The sequence below is a fragment of the Vicugna pacos genome, chromosome 35, assembly GCF_048564905.1.
Source record: "Vicugna pacos chromosome 35, VicPac4, whole genome shotgun sequence".
Taxonomy (NCBI): Eukaryota; Metazoa; Chordata; class Mammalia; order Artiodactyla; family Camelidae; genus Vicugna; species Vicugna pacos.
In genome coordinates this window covers 12,813,773-12,833,142 of record NC_133021.1, presented here as the reverse complement: position 1 = coordinate 12,833,142, position 19,370 = coordinate 12,813,773, and the positions used below count along the sequence as shown (strand labels likewise).

At 43.8% G+C, this 19,370-nt stretch overlaps 1 protein-coding gene and 2 non-coding genes across 3 annotated transcripts in view; 2 read left to right on the top strand and 1 right to left on the bottom strand.

Annotated features, from left to right (window-relative positions):
- The window catches only part of FRMD4A (FERM domain containing 4A), a 441,493-nt gene extending 422,123 nt beyond the window's left edge, over nucleotides 1-19,370 (bottom strand). Inside the window, exon 1 of the mRNA XM_072955338.1 lies at nucleotides 19,323-19,370. Coding sequence (XP_072811439.1) covers nucleotides 19,323-19,355 — 33 coding nt within the window. The 5' untranslated portion in view covers nucleotides 19,356-19,370. The remainder of the gene's footprint in view (nucleotides 1-19,322) is intronic.
- On the top strand, nucleotides 1,568-1,647 carry LOC116277092 (small nucleolar RNA U2-19). The gene has a single exon (XR_004186567.1). It is a non-coding gene; the product is annotated as a small nucleolar RNA U2-19 (small nucleolar RNA).
- On the top strand, nucleotides 1,816-1,885 carry LOC116277091 (small nucleolar RNA U2-30). Its single transcript, XR_004186566.1, has one exon. It is a non-coding gene; the product is annotated as a small nucleolar RNA U2-30 (small nucleolar RNA).

Sequence of the window (19,370 nt, the reverse complement as noted above, 5' to 3'; positions counted from 1 at the left end):
TCAATCTCTCACTATGTTGCCTGAGAGACAGAAATTGATCCAAAAAAAAAAAAAAAACCCAAAACCAAAACAAAATCTAGAGGTGTGTCCACCTTCCTTAGAAGTAAGGACTAGGCTCCCTGACACAGATTTGGGAAAATTTTCATTTGGAAGAACAGCGGGCTTACTCTGTCCTGATATGAAACAGGATCAGTGGATCTTGGCACTTGAAGGTAGATTTGAGATGAACCTTGGAACATTTTCCTAACAATACAATCTAGAAATGAAATCAGCATCTCAGACGGCTTGGTGGTCCAAAGCTCTGCTGTCTGCTGGCCCTGTGACCATAAGCAAATTATGTAACATCTCTGTGCCTCATCTTCCTCATCTTGGTGTGTGGCTGGTAAGAGGACCTACCTCTTAACGCTAGTGTCAGGGTTAAGTGAGCTGATACATGGGGGATGCTTAAAAGATGGCTCACCGGAAGTGGTCGATAAACATGAGCTCTCCTGTTTGTCATCATTCCTCCATGACGTTAGATGCAGCAGTGAGATGGCCATGTGACAGAAATGATACGGGAAGAAGATTCCTACATTGTGGGGCAGGTGGTCAGGATGGGCATTTCCTCCTAAGATCTATGAATCTGACAACATCACAACGCGATACAGTTCAACACAACAGGACACAATGCAGTAGACAGCAGACAGGATCTACCATCCTGACCAATCCTATTAGCATGGCGTTTACCAATAAGTAATGAGGTAAATGACACCTGCTAGAATCCTGAGACTCTAGGAAACAATTCCCTCACACCAGACTGGCTTTTCACTTCTCAGAGCCCGTATACCACTTCAGACACACTATGGCCCCTGCATTAGATCTCATCTTGTTCTACTTTTGGTTCACAAGGACCAGGCTTCCCCTGAGGTTTAATGTCACTACCTAGCCATGTCTTAAACAGCCATGTCGTCAACATCTTTGTCTCACCGAGAGCACCGAGCGCTTGCTGGGTACATAGTAGGTTCCTAGTACACATGAGTTGACTGATGGATTGAAAATACATATGCAGTTTTGAATGTGATCAGTCAGGGGCAAATGACAGTAATGCTTAATTATAGTAAATATAATTGTCAATTTGCTTCATTTTCTTTTTAGGTTGGCAGTTTTCTACTTTCATTTAGTAAGCACGTGTATAAGTCTTTATTGTGCTGTTTCAACTCATTTTGAGACACAAAGGATAAAAATAAATAAACAAAATGCCAGACAGGTCAGTTCACTGAAAGATGGCCTGGATTTTACAGATTTCAGAGCCCTAGGACATATTATCTTTTGGAACAGATACAAATTTTCCTTTCCCCATGCCAACCTGCAGCTGAAGAAGAGCTTATGAATCAAAGCAGGTGAGAGTCTGAAGGACAGGTGGGGGTGAGAAGGTCCAGTGCCAACCCTGATGGGTATCCATTATGTTCCTAATGGGAATCCATTGGCGTTAAATGCTGGGGAAAACCACACCTCCAGACCAGAGATGCCACAGAGATTTACTAAGAATGTAGCTCTCTGTTTTCTGAGATCTGCTCTTACTGAAGTGGATCAGTGATGAAAATAGCCAAATCTGAGCATCAGAAGACTTTCTAGTCTACCTGATGCCTGATCTCTGTACTTCTGAGAAGCAAAAGTGTAAAGTCATTTAAAACAATAAGGGTTTATGTGTGGAGTAGGGGTGTGTGTGTGTGTGTGTGTGTGTGTGTGTAAAGGTGACAGTGGGTAACTGAGGACTTGATGTGTGAGTGAGAATGGGCTGGGGGTGTGTGTGTGTATGAAAGGCCGATCAGTTCTGAGCAATGATGAAAAGGTTTTACTACTGACCTTTATAACTGTGGAGGTTTCTACACTCGATCTGAGCTCAGAATTAAAAAAGAATTAAAAAAAAAAAAAGAATGTAGCTCTCTGGATCCACACTGTCTGGGTTCAAACTCTGGCTCCTCCTCTTACTATGTGATCTTGGGATAGTTCCTTAAGGTTTCTGTGCCTCCATTTCCTTATCTGTGAAAAAGTGAATGGTTGAAATTCTTCCTATATCAAGGTGTTTGAGGATAATCTAATTCCAGTAATCTCCTAAGAACATTCTCAATAATGTTCTTAAGGGCTCTTCTCATTCTCTTAAGAGGTACACCCTCTACTAATATGTCTTGTGCTGTGGTGCATTGTTACCCAGAAAGTCTGGGGGAAGGATCAGACCCACCACGCACTGGAAGAGTGAACACAACCTATTTACCATTCTGGAGTCCATGAGATGCAGTCAGATATTGAAAAAAATATAAAGTGTTTTAAATGCCTTTTTCTCGTTTCCAGGTTAATGAGCTCCAGGAAATTTACATGTCAGGACTGTCTTATCCTTTTCATTTGTTTTAAAGAAATCACCATTCCATTTTTCAATTCTTTTGATCGGAACTCATGGCCATCAGTTGACCATGGTCTCAACCAGGAAATCTCCTTTGCAAACAATGAATGAACAAAGAAGACATTCTTGAAGTGTATTAAAATCCAGAGAAAACTCCTCTTTTTTAAAGAAACAATGAAAGTAATCTTACCCTTGTTTCTTTGAGGAATTATAGAACCAGAATGTTTAATGCTAAAATCTGGGACAAGACTTTAGTGTTAATGTGTTTCTTAGACTATTGGAGATTTACACCAAGATTTTCCTTCCCACATACAAACCCAGATATATGCAAACACTCACACGCTTGTAATTACAAATGAGCTATAATATATGTTTATATACACATCACTGAAGATAAACCCAATTCACATACTGAAGCACAGAAATGACAAAATATTGATGAGAATGATCCTAAGAACCTACAAATATCATGAGAAGTCAAAAGCCAAGTTCTTAAAACTTAATGAGCTGTACCTGTTTACAGTTAAACTGTAGTCCTCCAGGGACCATTATTTTCACAGAAAACCCATGTTATAGAAGAGTTTGAAATGAAAAATAAAGTACAATACTTATCAGGCAACTCGATGATTCCCATAACATGCTTAATGTTTCAATATTAATTATATTAGAGGATAGACATATCCAGTGGGTCTGATGTAAATGTCTTTTAAATATTCCCATCACTTTAAGATATGGAAACATTGCCAAAATATGTAAACAAACTAAGTGTCCATCAACGGAGGAATGGATAAAGAAAACGTGTGTATACATACACACACACACAAATGGAATATGATTCAGCCATGAAACAAGAATGAAGTTGGGCCGTTTGTGGCAACATGGATGGACCTTGTGGGCATTATGCTAAGTGAAGTAAGTCAGGCAGAGAAAGACAACTACCATATGATCTCACTTATATGTGGAATCTAAAGAAATAAAGTAAAATAAAAACAAAGACAGAAAAAAAACCCAACCCAAATGAAAAACCAAGCTCATAGATACAGAGAACAGATTGGTAATTGCAAAAGGTGGGGATATGGGTGTGGGTTGGGGGGAAGTGGGTAAATTGGGTTCAGGGGGTTCAAAGGTCCAAACTTCTGGTTATAAAATAAATAAGTCTTAGGGATGTAATGGAAAGCATGTGGGAAAAAAGAAATGACCACATTCATTAGGCAACTGGATTCCTCCCATAATGTACTTAAAACTTCAATGTTAATTATATTAGAGGCATAGAAATATCCAGTGGGTTTGATGTAAATGTGTTTTAAACAGCCCCCTCCCATCCCCTTAAACATGGAGCCAGCTCCTCTCCCACCCGCAGGGAGGATGGAGGATGGGAGGTTAACTTAGAAGGCTTCCAGTCCCCCAGTGGCATCCCCATCCCAGCCAGCACTCTTTCATTTAGGTCTTAGTTTTATTCTGTTGGTCATAAAAGGAAGGAGATGAAGGAGCAGGGACATCTCACATGTTTCATACATTTCATATGAGGCTGCCATTGGTCAAAATAAACCAACGCCTCTGACTTGCTGATAGGGAGTAAGTAGTGCCAGCTTCATTCTCAGATGATAATTAGATGGTTATTTTCATTTACGCTACAACAGTGAAGGCGAGATGATGCTTTTATTTCATTTGTACATTGCTTAAGTTTTTACATACTAATGGGATTAGATTGTGCTCATGTCCAGCCAACATGCCCGCTTTTACTTCTCTTGCACTATACCCACCTCGACCTTATCAGCAGTTTCACAAGAGTTCACTAAGAACAGAGTATTTTCTTTATTAATTAAAGACCGTGGGGGCTCAGCCAATGATTTATTTTTTTCTTTCCCTAGGCATATCTGCTTGCATATTTCTCAGTCCTCCCCTTACGTTTTGGAGAGCCCACTGCACTCCATCACATGTGGTTACCTAGGAGACATGCTCGCTGCCAGGAACCCCAAACTACACATTTCCATTTCCCTTCCCGCCTCCTCTCCCAGGAAGCTTTAGCTAATGAAACAAGGTAAAAATACATCAGCACTTTTAAAAACTACTCTGCAAATGACTCCACGGATTTCATACTCATTCATGGAAAGCCCTTGTAATTGCAGACTATGCGCTTTTTCTTGAACAGCCTCAGCTGAGAATCACACCTTAGTGACAGCCTAGGCATTGAATTTGTCACGTGCCTGGGGACTTCACAGGACACTCAGAGGTGAGGAAACTCCTCGACTTCCCAGTTCGAAGCTCCATGAGTCAGTTCTGGTGGTTTATCCAGCCCCTGTGCTTGGAACGGTGTCTGCCCATTGCAGGAGGGTGCATGTCTGAGTGGAGGGAACACAGCCTTCTACAGGGAGAGCAGCCCATCCTCCCTGTAACCTTGTCTCCCTCCCTCCCACCCCCGGGTGTGCTTCTTGGAAATGCTGTAGGCTAGTTTTGGAGATGCTTCATTAACTTCTTTTCTCCTTATATTTTTCTCTTTGTTTGACAAAGGCGCCTGTACTCCTCACTTAAGGAAAGTTTCCATACCAGCCCAAAGGCAGAAGTGGCTTGCAGGACACGTTCTACCCCAGTTTCTAGTTTCCTAAAACCCAGCTCATTGAAAAGATGCTGCCAGGATTCCAAGGGGGAGGAGTGAGAGAATGAGACTCAGAGCAACACAAACAGAAGGCAATGTAATGCCTTTATGGTGGCTTTTATTACACCAGTTCATGCCAGAAAATAGATAGATATGTAGCCAAACCAGGATACACTCATGTATTCCCATGAAAGAAATCTAAAGAGAATAACTCAGTCCGTGTAACTGAAATAAAAATATCTGGCTGACATCTGGGTCTCATTGACCAAGGGGACACCTGGGGACAAATATCTTCCTTCTGGACCCTGTTTATTGAGCATCTTGCACTTTAGAATGTAGAGAGGAGAGACTCCTCCCAGCCTAGGATGCAGGTAGAGTCCAGGTGCTTCCATAAGCAATAGAGATCTTTACCCCACCCTCTGGTGGAGCCCCAGGAAGGAGGCAAGATCCAAGGGGGAGATGGCAGCAGAGGGCTGCTGGAAAGGCTGGACCTTGGGCTCTAGGGTCCCACACAAGGCAGGGAAGCAGAGAGCTACCCAACATTCCTCATGTAGACTTGACTGTGAGTGCTCATAAGTGACCACAGTGGACTGGAGGAGAGAGGTCTTCTCCCATTTTCCATGCACCACATGGAAAGACTGATGAGAGTGAAATCTCTGCCCATCTACAGGGATGAAGCCTTAGATTCAAATGAATTCAATTTAAGAAAATAAACCAATGACCATTCTTGCACATCTACCCTTGTAGACTAGGATTCAATTCTGTGACATACAGATGCTAACTTTTGTATGTTGTCTCCTGAATGATTTTTCAGATGAAGCTGGAAGCGAGAGATGATATATACCAAATATGAGTGCTGATTTCCCCCTTCTGTGCTCATGACAGACATTATCCATCAATCAATCAATCAATCACTCTTTTCCCAACTGGACAGAGTCACAGGAACACCAGAACAGGGACACAGGCAGCCACAGCCACGAATCAAACCGGTACAAAATAAGAATCTTATTTGCCTTTTCCAACATAGAGTGAGACTATACCAGTTTGCCAGAGGGGGAGTCACCCATAAAGGGTCATTCCCTGCGCCAGTTATCTGAGAGAAGTGGAGGGTCAAAGGACAAAAACCGGAACTTGGGAGGGAAGCCTTCATGTGCCTGCTTCCCCCCCTTCCCCTGCTCGGTGTCACAGGGAGGTACATCCCCAGGGTCTCTGGCTGTCGGCTTTGTCAGTGGGGAGTGGTGAGGGAAGACTGGAGGGAGATCCCTTTCTCTCTGCTTCTAGTGGTGCTGCCTCTCCTTGGCTGTCTCTCCCTCCATGAACTTGGCTCCTACCAGGCAGCCCCTGCTGGGATTCTAACTCCTGACAGATGGCTTAGGCTGGTGCGGTCTGGTAACCTTGCCTCCTCCCTCGGTCCCTACAGCCTCTTGGAGGGGACAGTGGCTTCCTCCTGCCACTTCACCATCCCCTGTTCAGCTTCTTCGCTTTTCCAGCATCTGGGTAACCAAGTCCCTGTCTTAAATGATCTATGTTTGAAACAAAGGGCTGGACCTGATTAAAACAGGAAGTGACAAACAGGAAGTGATCCCAGATAAGTTGGGCAGGGAGCACCTGTCTCTCTCTTGGCTTCAAGCTCTAAGGTATGGATTTTGGGAGCTTCCAGCAGCTTTTCAGGAACTGCAGGTGGTGAAGAACGGCTCTGCCAAAGAAAGGGACAAACAGGAGAATCCAAGAGGACTTGATGCTGAAGATGAGTGACTGAGTCCTCCTGAGAGAGATAAGAAAGTCACAGGGAAATGTGCCATCTGTGTCTCAGCTATACCGAGAGGTTTGATTTCATTTCAGAAACGTGGACCCTTTTCAAGGATAACCTACTCCCAGACTTCCAGTGCTGGCTTAACTTAATTTTTATCATAATTTTACTTACTTACATGTGCGCAACCATTAAAAAAAGATAATCTCTTTATGCTTAGAGTTCTCATATAATTCTAAAGTTAAATTTGTAAATTAAATACACACATATGTGTATAAAATCAATAAAATTCAAATTAACATTGTCGATTTAACGTGATGATGGCACTTTTTGGCCAAAACTAAATTGTTGCTCTTAGCATAAATGCGTTCCTGACTCCCACGTGGCAGGTTCTTTCGAGTGTGACATGCCTGTATTACCATGTGCTGGGTGAAAAGTCAATTCTCCTACCATTCTTTTTCTTGCAAACCTTTAATAATGCAGGGTGATGCCCTTGGCCTGCATTTGGCAGAACCATACACTTGTCACTAAGTAAATCTCTGTTCTTTCCTCATTAGCCTGAAATAAATATGGTGGAAGGTACAATCGTGGGCTGATGCTCAGCTATGAGGTAGTCATCAGATGGTGCACAGTCCCCTCCTCCTCTGTGTGTTTTAAACATAATTGGGTTGAAACATAAAAATTAAACTTCCCGTAGAGGCCCCTGAGAAGCAGTGCTAGTAACAGTGTCCCGGAGGCCAGCCTAAGAGTGGTGGCAAATAAATAATGAGTGATTCCCCAGGGAAGTTGGACCTCAAGATAAAAGGAATGAAAGCTCAATGGATTAGCTGCTATCCATTTCCACATGGAGATTCTCCTTCCTTGGACAGCTTTAAAGGAGGTGGGCTTGGCTTTGTTAACGGTCTAGTAGGTTTTGTTACAGTTTTATGAACTTTATGTAAATTTCTTTTTCTATATGTTCTCTCTCAGGTAAAGGACAGAGCAAAGGAGCACATGTCAAAAACCCCAGTAGAATCAAGTAAACCTAGATCAGGCCATACCGATTAATGCCGTGTAGACATACGCACACACATTAGCGACACATTGGGATGAGGAGATTGAAAGTACATGTTAGCGTAAATGGAGGTTCTGGAGGGAGGTAATCAAATACCTCTCTCACCTTCATCCTCAGGACACGATACAACAAGTATAACAAATGTTCTATGTGTAGACAGAGACATTTACACTGTTCCTATTTTTGGTGTCATCCTTAACTACACACAGATACACCAACTCCAGAACATGGCGAAAAGAGAGGTGTGATACGGGAAATGAAACTTGTTTTGATGGTCACTGTCTTTGGAGAGCAATTTAGTAAATGTTAGGATGTCTCTACCTCACAGCCCCACAATTCCCCTCCCAGCATAGACCTTGGGGAAGTTTCTCCCCATGAGTTCAAGGAGACAGATGCAAGAATAGACATGGCAATATTGTTTGCAATGACTGCAAAAAGCATGCGAGGGAAATAATCACCTGCGAGAGAATGGATATAGGACTTGTGATGTAGTCACACACCGCTGTGCTCAAGCAACTCCTTCAGGAGGGAAATGAATGAACTACACCCATACACGTCCATATTGGTGACTCACACACACAGACAGTTGAGTGGAAAGACCAAGTTGCAGAAGGGTCACAAACTTCAAATATATACACTTAGGCACCATATCTGGAAAGCACTAAAATATACATACAGTTTCACTGACTTATTACAAACACTGGTCATAAAAATATAAAACATAAATAAAGGATGAAACAGTAAACACCAAATTCAGGAGGGCCGTCACCTCTGGGAGGGTGAGGAGAGGGGTAAAACTCTACTAGCAATGCTTCATTTCTTAACCTGAGGGACGCATATATCCAGGTACACAGGTCTGTACCCTACGAGTTTTTGTATGCCTGCAATTAGTCAAGATGAATACGGCATTTTAGCAAATCAGCCATCTTACATGAAACTCAACTCTGCCTGGAAAATACTTTAACGGAAACCTTTGAAGTTTCCGTAGACTCCTAGGTGCTCCTGGACCGCAGCTTGTAAACCTGGGCACAAGCCTAGCCTGATGATCTCACTGGGCCCAACAAAGAGGCTCATTGGCCCATCAAGACTCTCTGCATGAAAACATTAGTCAGCGAAGCCAAAGAGAGTTTACAGCAATCTGGATAAGTGTTTTCTTAGAGGAAATACACCCATCAAAGCAGTTGGTTTTATTGCTGCCGTGGCTTCATTTGTTTGATAGAGGAGAGCAGAGAAAATGGATACGTATATTTGCATGGACAAAACTCACCTTGGGGAGCCTTGGGGTTTGGATTTGAAGGCTGCAGTGAAGGCTTAACTGAATCTAAAACCAAGTTGCAAAGCAAGCCCCCTGTGCTCCTCAAAGGGGGTCTCATATATCAGACCAAACTAGTAAGAGGGCACACACAGTGCTTGCTCCAGTGCTGTGGGAACTGGACTTACGTAGAGAAATCCAGTCTTCCCCTGGCTCTCGTTCTATCTCTGTGTCCAAGTGAAGCCCAGGACCTGTTGTTATTTGGCTCATCCTTTCTCTTCTTCCCAAGGAACCAGACCATCGTCACCTGTACATCATGCAACACCACCAACCACATCACAGATTTGGGGGGCATCTGGTACGAGGAAGGAATGTGGGATTTGAGGCCAAGTAAGGGTTCAGATCCTGGCTCCATCCCTGTAAGGGCTGTGGGGTCCTGGGAAAGTTACTTGACTTTCTTGAGCCTCAGTTTCCTTGGCTTTAAAATGAGGATGAAAACACTTAATTGCGCGGTAATAACAGTGGGTGGAACCCAGCAGATGGCCTCATTGGCCCCACCATACTGGCGCTCAGTCCCTGCCAGCACCAACCCAGCTACTGCCACAGGTGAGCCGCACTGTTCTAGCTGGGCGACACCCCACTGGTCACTTATACCTGGCACTTGGGTCTCTAGGTGAATATTAGCTTCCCTGGTACAGCATGCCCTGGCCACGGGGCAGATGTTGAATGAATGAAATGACAACTCTGCATCTAGCCAAAATTACTATCCACGTGGAACAAGCCTGAAAGCTTAATCCTTAGATGGTGGTTTTGCCTTTTTTTGACAATGAGCTGTTGGACACCCATGTAGCAAGTGTGACGTGTGTCCTGGGGGTGTGGGCGTGATAGTGGAGTCATGAGAAAGGAAGGGTCATGAACTCTGACCTCCGTTCAGGGAAGGATTCATGGAAGGGGCAGCTGAGTTACTGTGGGGAGAACTATGGAATTTTCAGGCAGACAGGAGGAGAGCTGAATCTAGGCACGAGACTGGGTGTGTGCGAAGACACAGAGGCCAGGGGAGCCAAGGATGCTGGTGGCGCACCAGCAATGCTGGAACAGAACATCCCGGGGGCAGCGGCAGCAGTGGAGACAGGACAGGCAGGGAGGGGCTTGACTACCTGAATGTCATGCTTGGGGCGGGGGCGGGGGGCATGGTATGTTCTTTTTTCTTAAGCAATGGGAGCTGCTAGAGAAACATTTTCAGAGAAAAATGGCATAATTGGGTTTGTCTCTAAAGGCAGTGGCTCTCTCAGTAATAAATTGATGGATTAGAGGGAGTGAGTCTTGGAGACCAGAAGCCCAGTGAAGAGACCAAGCAAGAATTCAGCCAAAAGATGGTGGCTCACACCAGAGCATGACCACGTGGATGCAGAGGAAGGGACGGCATGAGACACAGTGCACACAGTTCCACCACATGGAGGGGGGGTGGAAACCGATGGGACGTGAAGTGTCGGGCAAAGGAGAGGATGTAAAGGCCAGGTCTTTGGCTCGACCCTGGATGGAGGGGCTGCTACTGAGTGAGGCAGGGACACAGAGGGAGGAGCAGCCTGAGTGTGTATTAAGTTTAAAATGTCTCCGAAATATCTAGGGAGTGATAAAAACAACAGCAGAAACAAACAACTATGTGGGTGTGTGAGAGAGAGGTGTAGTCTGGGGGCAGGGGCCCCTGAGGCCTCACATAATCAGGATCAGCAAGGCCAAGACCTTGGACTCCATTATTTGCAGAGAGGGGAGGAGAACGTTCCCCCCGCTGATAATACCTCTCCATAGAGTGCCTTGGTATCTGCAGCAACGAGCTACCAAAAATCCCTACAGGAATGCGATTAAACCAAAGGGAAAAGTCTGAAACAACAGTTGGAATGGCAAGAAAGAAGCAACTCAAGATTCATGTGCAATTGACCGGGAGGAAAGTGTAGGAAACAACCCTGAGAACCTCTTAGAACTGCTCTCTGTTCCTCCGTGTCCACACGTCCCCTCCGACCTGACCCTCTGTCCCTCCTTGCACAATGGGGGTATTGAGCTACCTCATTCTGTGTGTGGCCATCAGCTTTGACTGCCGAGGTCAAAGCACCCTGGGCATTCATCCCACCAAATATGCTTGTCCCAGAGGTCCTGGGTGGTGCCAAAATCCCAACGACCAAATAGCTCTGGGAACAGACGACATTGTCAAAATAAGCTATCAGAATAGCAATTGTAATCTACCCATTTACCAGGATGAGGCAAGTCCCCGCTTTACGGCTTCTTCGGCTGTACCCATAGATCAGTTAGAATGGCCCCATCGAACATGGTGGCCACCAACCATGTGCAGTGATTTGAGCCCTTGAAATGTGGCTAGTCTGGGTTGAGACATGATGTAAGCATACCAGACTTTGAAGACGGTATAAAAGAATGTAAAATACCTCATTCATAGTTTTGATAGTGATTATATGGGGAAATGATAATATATTAGATATATTTAGCTAAGTAAAAGACATTATTAAAATTACTTATAGCTGTGTCTTTTTATTTATTTTTTAATGAGGCTACTAGAAAATTTTAAATTACGCCTGTAGCTTGAATTATATTGCTATTGGCTAGTGCTGAGTTAGAAACCTTACACACTTTTTACTCCTGTGTATATGTTATGACATATCTTCAGCACATACTATGTTTTCATCCCTAAGATTGGAAACAAAGTAACTTAGGGTAAATGTTAATATCTTTCCAGTCTAGCCATACTAGGCTTACCCAAGGGCCCTACCCAAAGGCTAGCCATGATCTTAACCTGTAAAATAAATTTAAAGTTGTTTTATCACCTGTAGGATAATAATAGGATAATATCACCACTCCTATTGTATACATTGGCATTGGCATTGCTTTCAGAAGCATCAGTTTTGAAAGTGAATAACAGACAGACAGACAGACACACACACACACACACACACACACACACACTAAATACGAATCTCCCACCAAAAATCTGTAGAGACAGAATAAGAATAGAAAGTCCATGTATGTGCATGGGATTATTCTAGTTCTCAAAGCTAACTGTTTAAGTAAGGACTGTGGGCTTTATCAAATTTTGTAATATCCTCCACTGTGTTTTCTAACTGGTTATCCTAGTGTTAAATACGGTGCCTGACTTGGAAATCTTAGGAGAAATGACTACATTTCGGTTTCCCCATTTAGAAAATACATCGGAGTTCATGCTCTTCACTGAAGATAAAGGAAACCTTCCAAGACTAAGTAAGATCTTCCTTGAGCCCTCTTTCTCCCTTTGAAGACTCTCAGTTGTTACCATTAACGTAATTCCCTGTGAATAGCAATGTGGAGTGAATTTATCGGATTGCTATCACCCACTTGTATTAAAGCATCGCACTTGGTGGAAAGGAATGTGGCCTTTGGAAACAGCATTTTCCCTTGCTTCCAGCCTGGAGAGCGTGAGCTCAGATTGTTTTCAAAGGAAAGGGACTGGGTTGCTTTGTCTGCTTTGGGGACCTTTAACACACCCCCTTTTGTCTGTATAACCTTGAGAGGAGGAAATAAGTTTTCTCCCTGACACTTGATCCAAGCCCTTAATAAATCCTTGTTGGATGGATAGCAGGTGAATGAGATGGACCTTCCAGGTTACTCTCTCCCACTCAGCAGCTTTGCTCTTCAGAGATCTCTTCTCCTGCCTGGAATGTAGCAAAGAGATCTGACCAGGAAATGAGCAGAATTACCACAAGTAAATCAACTCCCCATTTTTTATGTATCAGAAAATGCTCAGAAATCGTCATCTCACTCCCTCCCTTCCCTCAGTCATGTTAATATTCACCTGCCACGCTCATATCCCCATTTAATTATACAGCATGGGATCAGCAGCTGGAGAGCCCTGGTCTGTCTACTTTTTATCAAGGGCAGGTGGAGCTTGGCTTCCCAGCCCCGGGGTGAGGCCACCTGGGGTCCTTCTTTCCCATCTGAGGAAGCCGATGGCCCATGCCTTTTCTGCTTCCAAGGGCCTTCCAGGCGGCCTCCTCAGTGACTTCATAAGACCTCCTGGGCCGACAGGATTTTTGTTGGTACCCGATGGAAAAGGCTTTAGAGCAATCATAGCTCTGAAAGCCCAACAGTTACTAGGCCGTTTTGTGGTCTGTTCCTGGCTCTCTCATCTACCTTCTGGCGTGTGGAACACGCCTTGCCTCCTGCATTTGCCCAGGCCTGGTCTCAGAGCACCAAGCCTCCCTGCTGGGAAACAGGAGAGCTGGTCCGTCTGGCGAGACCAGGCAGAGGCATCCCTGTGCCTGTCTGCTTCCAGCCCTTTCCTCCCGGGGGCTTGGAACTATGGCAGGGAAGACCACCTTAGGTCATGCATGTTCAACTTTGCAAGATCTAAAGCACAAAAGAAAAGACTGTTCTTTTATTACGGTGTCAGTTACGAGATGACAAAACCAAGTGTCGGAGTGGGAAAGTGATTTTCTCAAGGTCCCGGAGAGGAAACCTTCCGGCTTAAGCTTAATCTACCATCTTTTCTTCTAAACAATGTGCCTATCGTAATTATTTGCTGTGAAAGACCTGAAGGTAATGAAGGCTGATTTATGCTGTAAAGGCATCTGTTTCATTCTGCGCTCTTGGAGCTGCACCTTGACAGGTTCAGGCCTGACTTCACAGGGGTCCTGCAGGTGGGAGGGGCCCTCCTTCTGTGTTTCAGCCAACCGCATTGTCTCCGAGACAGGTCATCTGCCTTTCCTACTTGTGCGCACGACTATGACAGTTCACTCCAAACATTTGTCATGAGACTTGCTTTTCTGTATATGTTCATTCAGCTATTCATTCATACATCGATAACAGCTAACATCTGTTATGCTGTGCCCAGAACTTATAGCCATTGTCTCACTGACTTCTCACAACAACCTACGGTCAATACATCACTGTATGCATTTTACACCTGAGGAAACTGAAGCTCCAAAAATTTACACTCTAGCAAGTGGCGGAGCTGGAGGTGAACTGCAGGTTCTACAGGAGTTCAAGGCAGTCCACAGTCTGATTACAAAGGCTGTGTTGCCTGGTGCATGTTCTTTCATTAACCAAATAAACTGTCCCCTAGTCCCCAACTTCCTCTCCGTTAATTCACAGATTCCTTAAAAGGTGGTGTTTGAGAAAGAATAAAGTTGTTTCCTGTTTGCCCCCACCTGAGTTGGGTAGTTCAATAAATGTGCTACAGTAGCTCTTTGTCGGGGAATCTGATGCATGCCAAACCTATTTCTGGTTTTATTGGCTTTATGGTAAAAATTCACAGTGTCATAAAAACCAGGCATGTCTTGAAGGCTCCTCCTGGCTCTGCAGGGAGGATCACACTTACCTGTCTCAGAAGCTTCTGGAAACTGTATAAAGCTTTCTCAGGAAAACATTTTGATGCCAAGAAACCTTGCCTTGAATTGAATCTACAGCTGTCATGTTTCAGCTCCAGTGGTTTTCCTCTTAGCTAAGCCTCCATTAAGATAAAGTATAGCCTGTCATTAGCTGGTGAATAATCTTGTGTATACTTAATGTGTTTGAAAGTCATTGTCAAGCCCTCCTTAGTCTTCCCTACTCAGACTACACCATTCTTCAGTCCTTACTGATTTCCAGTTCAAAGAGCTCTTTTAAAGGGAGATTCCAATATTTTACCGGAATCTCCACATCCAGCGGGTAGACACAACGGGCCATTTCAAATGCTCTTCTCCATAGAGTCCTGACAAAGTTTCAAGCAGACTTAGCGTAATTCTAAGTGACCTGAAGGGTCTCGTATACTGTGTGATAATTGGTCTAAAGAGCCAGGGAGCCTTTGACTGTACTCTTGATTACTTCTTTTGCTCTCTGTATTATTTATAATTTTAGGCATTTCACATCTTATATCCATATCTAATGTGTTTTCCAAAATTGCAGTATGGTGGAGGAGGGTCATTCTCGAACTTGCTGCAGCTGCGTGGGTGCACAAGAGCCGGACACAATTCTTGTGTTAACTTCAAATGCTTCCTCTTTATCAGCTCAGTTTCCATTTCCCTTTCATAAATGGCCTGATCCTTTCAGAAGACTTCCCTTAGGAAACTACTTTGTGCCACAGATCAGAAGTCATTCCTTCAAAAAAAGTAACTCAAGTGTAATAAATGACACAGTATCTTTGGGGCCGAAGTCAGGGAGGTTCGGACATCAACAGTCCCTTTTCTGAGGAATTAGCTAATTGTAAATGGAAAGCAGATCTTAAGGGCAAGAGTATCCTTGTACTCGAAAAACCCAAGTTAGCACACATAACAGTTCCTAAGCTGTCAAATGAAACTTTTTTCAAAGTTAATACTCCATCCTTCGTAGAGAAGTTAATTTCAACCCATTTACCATGCAAGCGCCTGAGAAAACACAGCTATAACTTTGTTTAGATATAAAAGATGGACCTCTTGTTCCTCAAAAAATTGAAAATAGAACTACCATATAATCTAGCAATTCCACTTCTGGGTATTTATCTGCAGAAAATGAAGTCACAAACTCAGAAAGACATATGTGCCCTTGTAATCATTGCAGTGTTAGGTACAATAGCCAAGTCGTGGAAGCAACCCAGCTATCAATGGATGAATGGATAAAGAAATTGCTTTAGACATACACACAAAATGAAATACTATTCAGCCATAGAAAGGAAGGAAATCCTGCCATTTGTGACAACATGGATGGAACCTGAGGGCATTATGCTAAGTGTGATAAGTCAGAGAAAAGACAAATGTTATGTGCTCTCTCTCGTATGTGGAATTAAAAGAAAAAACTCACAGAAAAAGAGATCATATTTGTGGTCACCGGAGGTGGGGGCAGATGGAGGATGGGAGGAATGTGGTCAAAAGGTACAAACATCCAGTTATAAGATCAATAAATATTAGGGATGTCACATGCAGCACGTATAACATACACTACTGTATGTTATATTTGAAAGTTGCTAACAGAGTAAATCTTGAAAGTTGTCATCATAAGGAAAAAAATTTTTTGGTAACTATATGAGGAGATGGATATTAAATAAACTTGTTGTGATGATCATTTGTAATATATACATACATCATCATTAGGCTTTATGCCTTACGTGTACACAGTGTTATATGTCAATTACATCTCAATAAAACTGAAAAGAAAAACAAAAAGATGGACCTTTAACCAAGCCAGCTTCCTTTCCCTCCCTCCTCTCCCCTTCCCTTCCCTTTCTTCTCCTCCTCTCTCCGCTCCTCCTGCAAATTTTACAGCAAGCATTGGCAAGCAGAAAATCCCAAGAAGCTGAGAAGGAGAGGAATTTTTTGCCAGCCTCCCTCACTGGAGGCAGTGCACTGAGGATTAGAGAGAATTATGAAGGGCAGAGGATTAAAAATCGAATTAAAAAAGGACACACTGGAAGAGTGCACGAAGAAGATTAATTATAAAATGCTTTCCTTTACCCTCATAGGAGAAACGACTCAATCAGAGCCTTTTTACCCTGCCCCCACCCCCACCCCCACCCCAGCCTCTGCAAACATCATTTGTTATGGTTAGAATCCTGAGGCCGTGCCGTGGCCCCTCTAGGAGATGGGTCAGAAGTATATCCATCAGCCTGGACACGCTCTGAGATGGCATGATATATAAAAGGAAAAATAAGGAGGGGAACTCAAGTGAATCCAGCCACGAGCCAAAAGCTATGGTGAGTCCCTGTATCACTGACAACACACTGACTGTGACTTGGGGAGGCCAGCTGTCACCCTGTCTGTTTCTAGGTATGTCAAGTGTGGCCACCACCCAGGAGATGGCACGTGCTCTTTGCAAATGCCTTGCTTTGAACATTCGTGAACATTTTGCCCACCTCCTTTTGCCACTTCCAGTTAATCTCATGCATATTTATATGCCAATTATGTAAATCCCAGGATAAAAATGCATTAAGCACCCATGATTTGGACTGGTTAAGTCTATTACATGGCATAATGAAATTACGGCATGAGGTTCAATTTACCTCAACACTTGCTTGAAACTGTCAGGAAGTTATTAAGTAACCATAACACAGCAACATTTAGTGTTAGGAGACATTCTTTGTCCAACCCATCGTGATACTTGGAAATCAGACACTTCCAGCTAAAACCTTACAAAAGAGGGAAAGTATTTCAGAAGAGACTTCACGAGACATAATGCGGGTCAAAGTTTAAGAATGGCAACACACTGCTACTGATGGAAGTCTTTAGATAAATTCTGAAAAAATCACTGGGTAATTTCAACAACACAGGACAGAGCAATGATGGAACTAAAGCTGAGGCCCATCAGAGGGATCTCCTTTTGACTCCAACACAGTCGGGTCTTGTTCTCTGAGTCATGATGATACTTTACGGTACTAAATTCAAATGTAACTTGAATCCTCAATATGGAAATATCCATTTCCAGAGTCAGAAATAAAGAAATTTAAAAAGAATTCACAGAAACAATTTAACACACACACACATCCCATGAAACCAAAAAAACTAACGGAACTGAGTAAGAGTCAGTTTGCTACACAGAGATTCTATGTTTGAACTCTGGTGGGACCCACCTCCCCACCGTAGTTTCAATATTCAGTCAGTGACATAATGGTTGAGGAACAAGTCATGATGTGAATTAAACCAATAAACATAATACATGAGTAGCCTGACCCCCTGACATCCATCTCCCCCCACGAGAGCATGCTGTTTTAATCGGCCTGTGGTGTGATTTACACAGCATTTAGGTCCTGATTCATTTGCATTGGGAACTCCCCTCCAAGTCTAGAAGAGTTGTGTTTGCGTAAGATTATGAGCACAGATCCACCGATCTGATGGGAGCCTGACAGTGCACAAGACTGGGATAGAGTGTCTGAGCCAGCGATTTCAAAATCTGGCCAAATGAACAGATCTTCAAGTCATCCCCTAAAGCATTCACACCCCCACTCTGTCAATAAGAGACACAGGAATCCAATGCCATTTGCCACTCTCTGCAGTGGTGGACAGGGTAGGAAACCACGTGTGTTTCCACAGCATCTAAAATTGAGGTGTGCTGCCTATGACCATCTCGACATCAGCCACACGTTCTGGGGGAACAAATGGGTCACAGAGGGGATCTTGCTGGAGATCAGGCAGCCAGACAACCAGCCAAGGGGCTGGGATTAGACCCTTTGGTAATAAACTCACTTGGAGCGCTCCTTCTAATGAATGACTGTCAAACAACTGGGGGAACACAGCAGGGAGACGGGGAGCTCTCCCAAAGGATGGGAGGCTTCCATGGTTAACATCCTAGGTCTAATATTCTCTTGGAACATTGTGGTCATGCTCATTAATTAGCAGGAATAAAATGGTCAATGACAAAAGAGTCTATTTGTGTTGGAATCACTAAATGGAGCATCAAAGAGGCGAGGTAAACCAAAGCCTTAGTCTTTTGGCTTTAACTCTGCTGTGTGGTTACAGAGCCAATTTCCCTCTGATTTTTTTGAAGGTACTATTTCTTGTGTTTAGGACTTTTGGTTCACCTATCAGAGTTATATGTGGATGTAATAGCTAACAAATAGACTCTGCATCATCTGAGCTTTTAATGCCCCCATCTTCAAGGCATCCCTTTCTCAAGTGGAAAAGCAAACTCAGGCCAGGAGAACAAGTTCCCAGAGCCTCCCGGACACCAGGAGCAGTTTCCCCATGAGCGTCTCTAAATGTTACAGGACCGAGTTCTAGATGTCAGGCTAGCCTAGTGCACTGGACTCTTTTCTGCGGGTCTGGTAGTTAGTTCTCTGAGAACACGTTGGCTTCCAGAATCCATTAACCTACTTTCCATGGAGGATTCCCTGGCTCTCTGGCTCTGGAGAGGAGGAGGAGGAAAGGGGATATTTCGAGTAGGCGCTGGGCATGCTCTGCTTTAAAAATGTGTTACTCTTTCTGCTAAAGAGCAATACAGCCTGAGAAATTGGTACTTCCTGCAACGAACAGCTCCGAGGAGGGTTGCCTTCTCCAAGGAAGAGTGATTGGAAATTCTGCTAAAATATGGCTGTCTAATCACCCGAGAGGAGAACTCATTTACTAAGATTCCCATTGTCCACACTGACAGATGGTTGTCTCCCCCTACCCTGCCTTCCCCTTCCCAGCGATTGCGCCGCCTTCAAGGCAAGCCTATTCTTTGAGAGACCCGGTTGCATTCGCCAGCCTAGTTCTGAAACAAGACAAAAGCTCAGCGAGCCTCCCGTTCACAGAGGCTCCAGGCACCTCTGCCGCCTTTTATGTAGCTTCAAGCAGAATCAAAAGACATGAAAAGCAGTTCCCTTACCTTCGTCCTCATCGGAGACAGGAGCCCTTCCATTTTGGCGGAATCCTC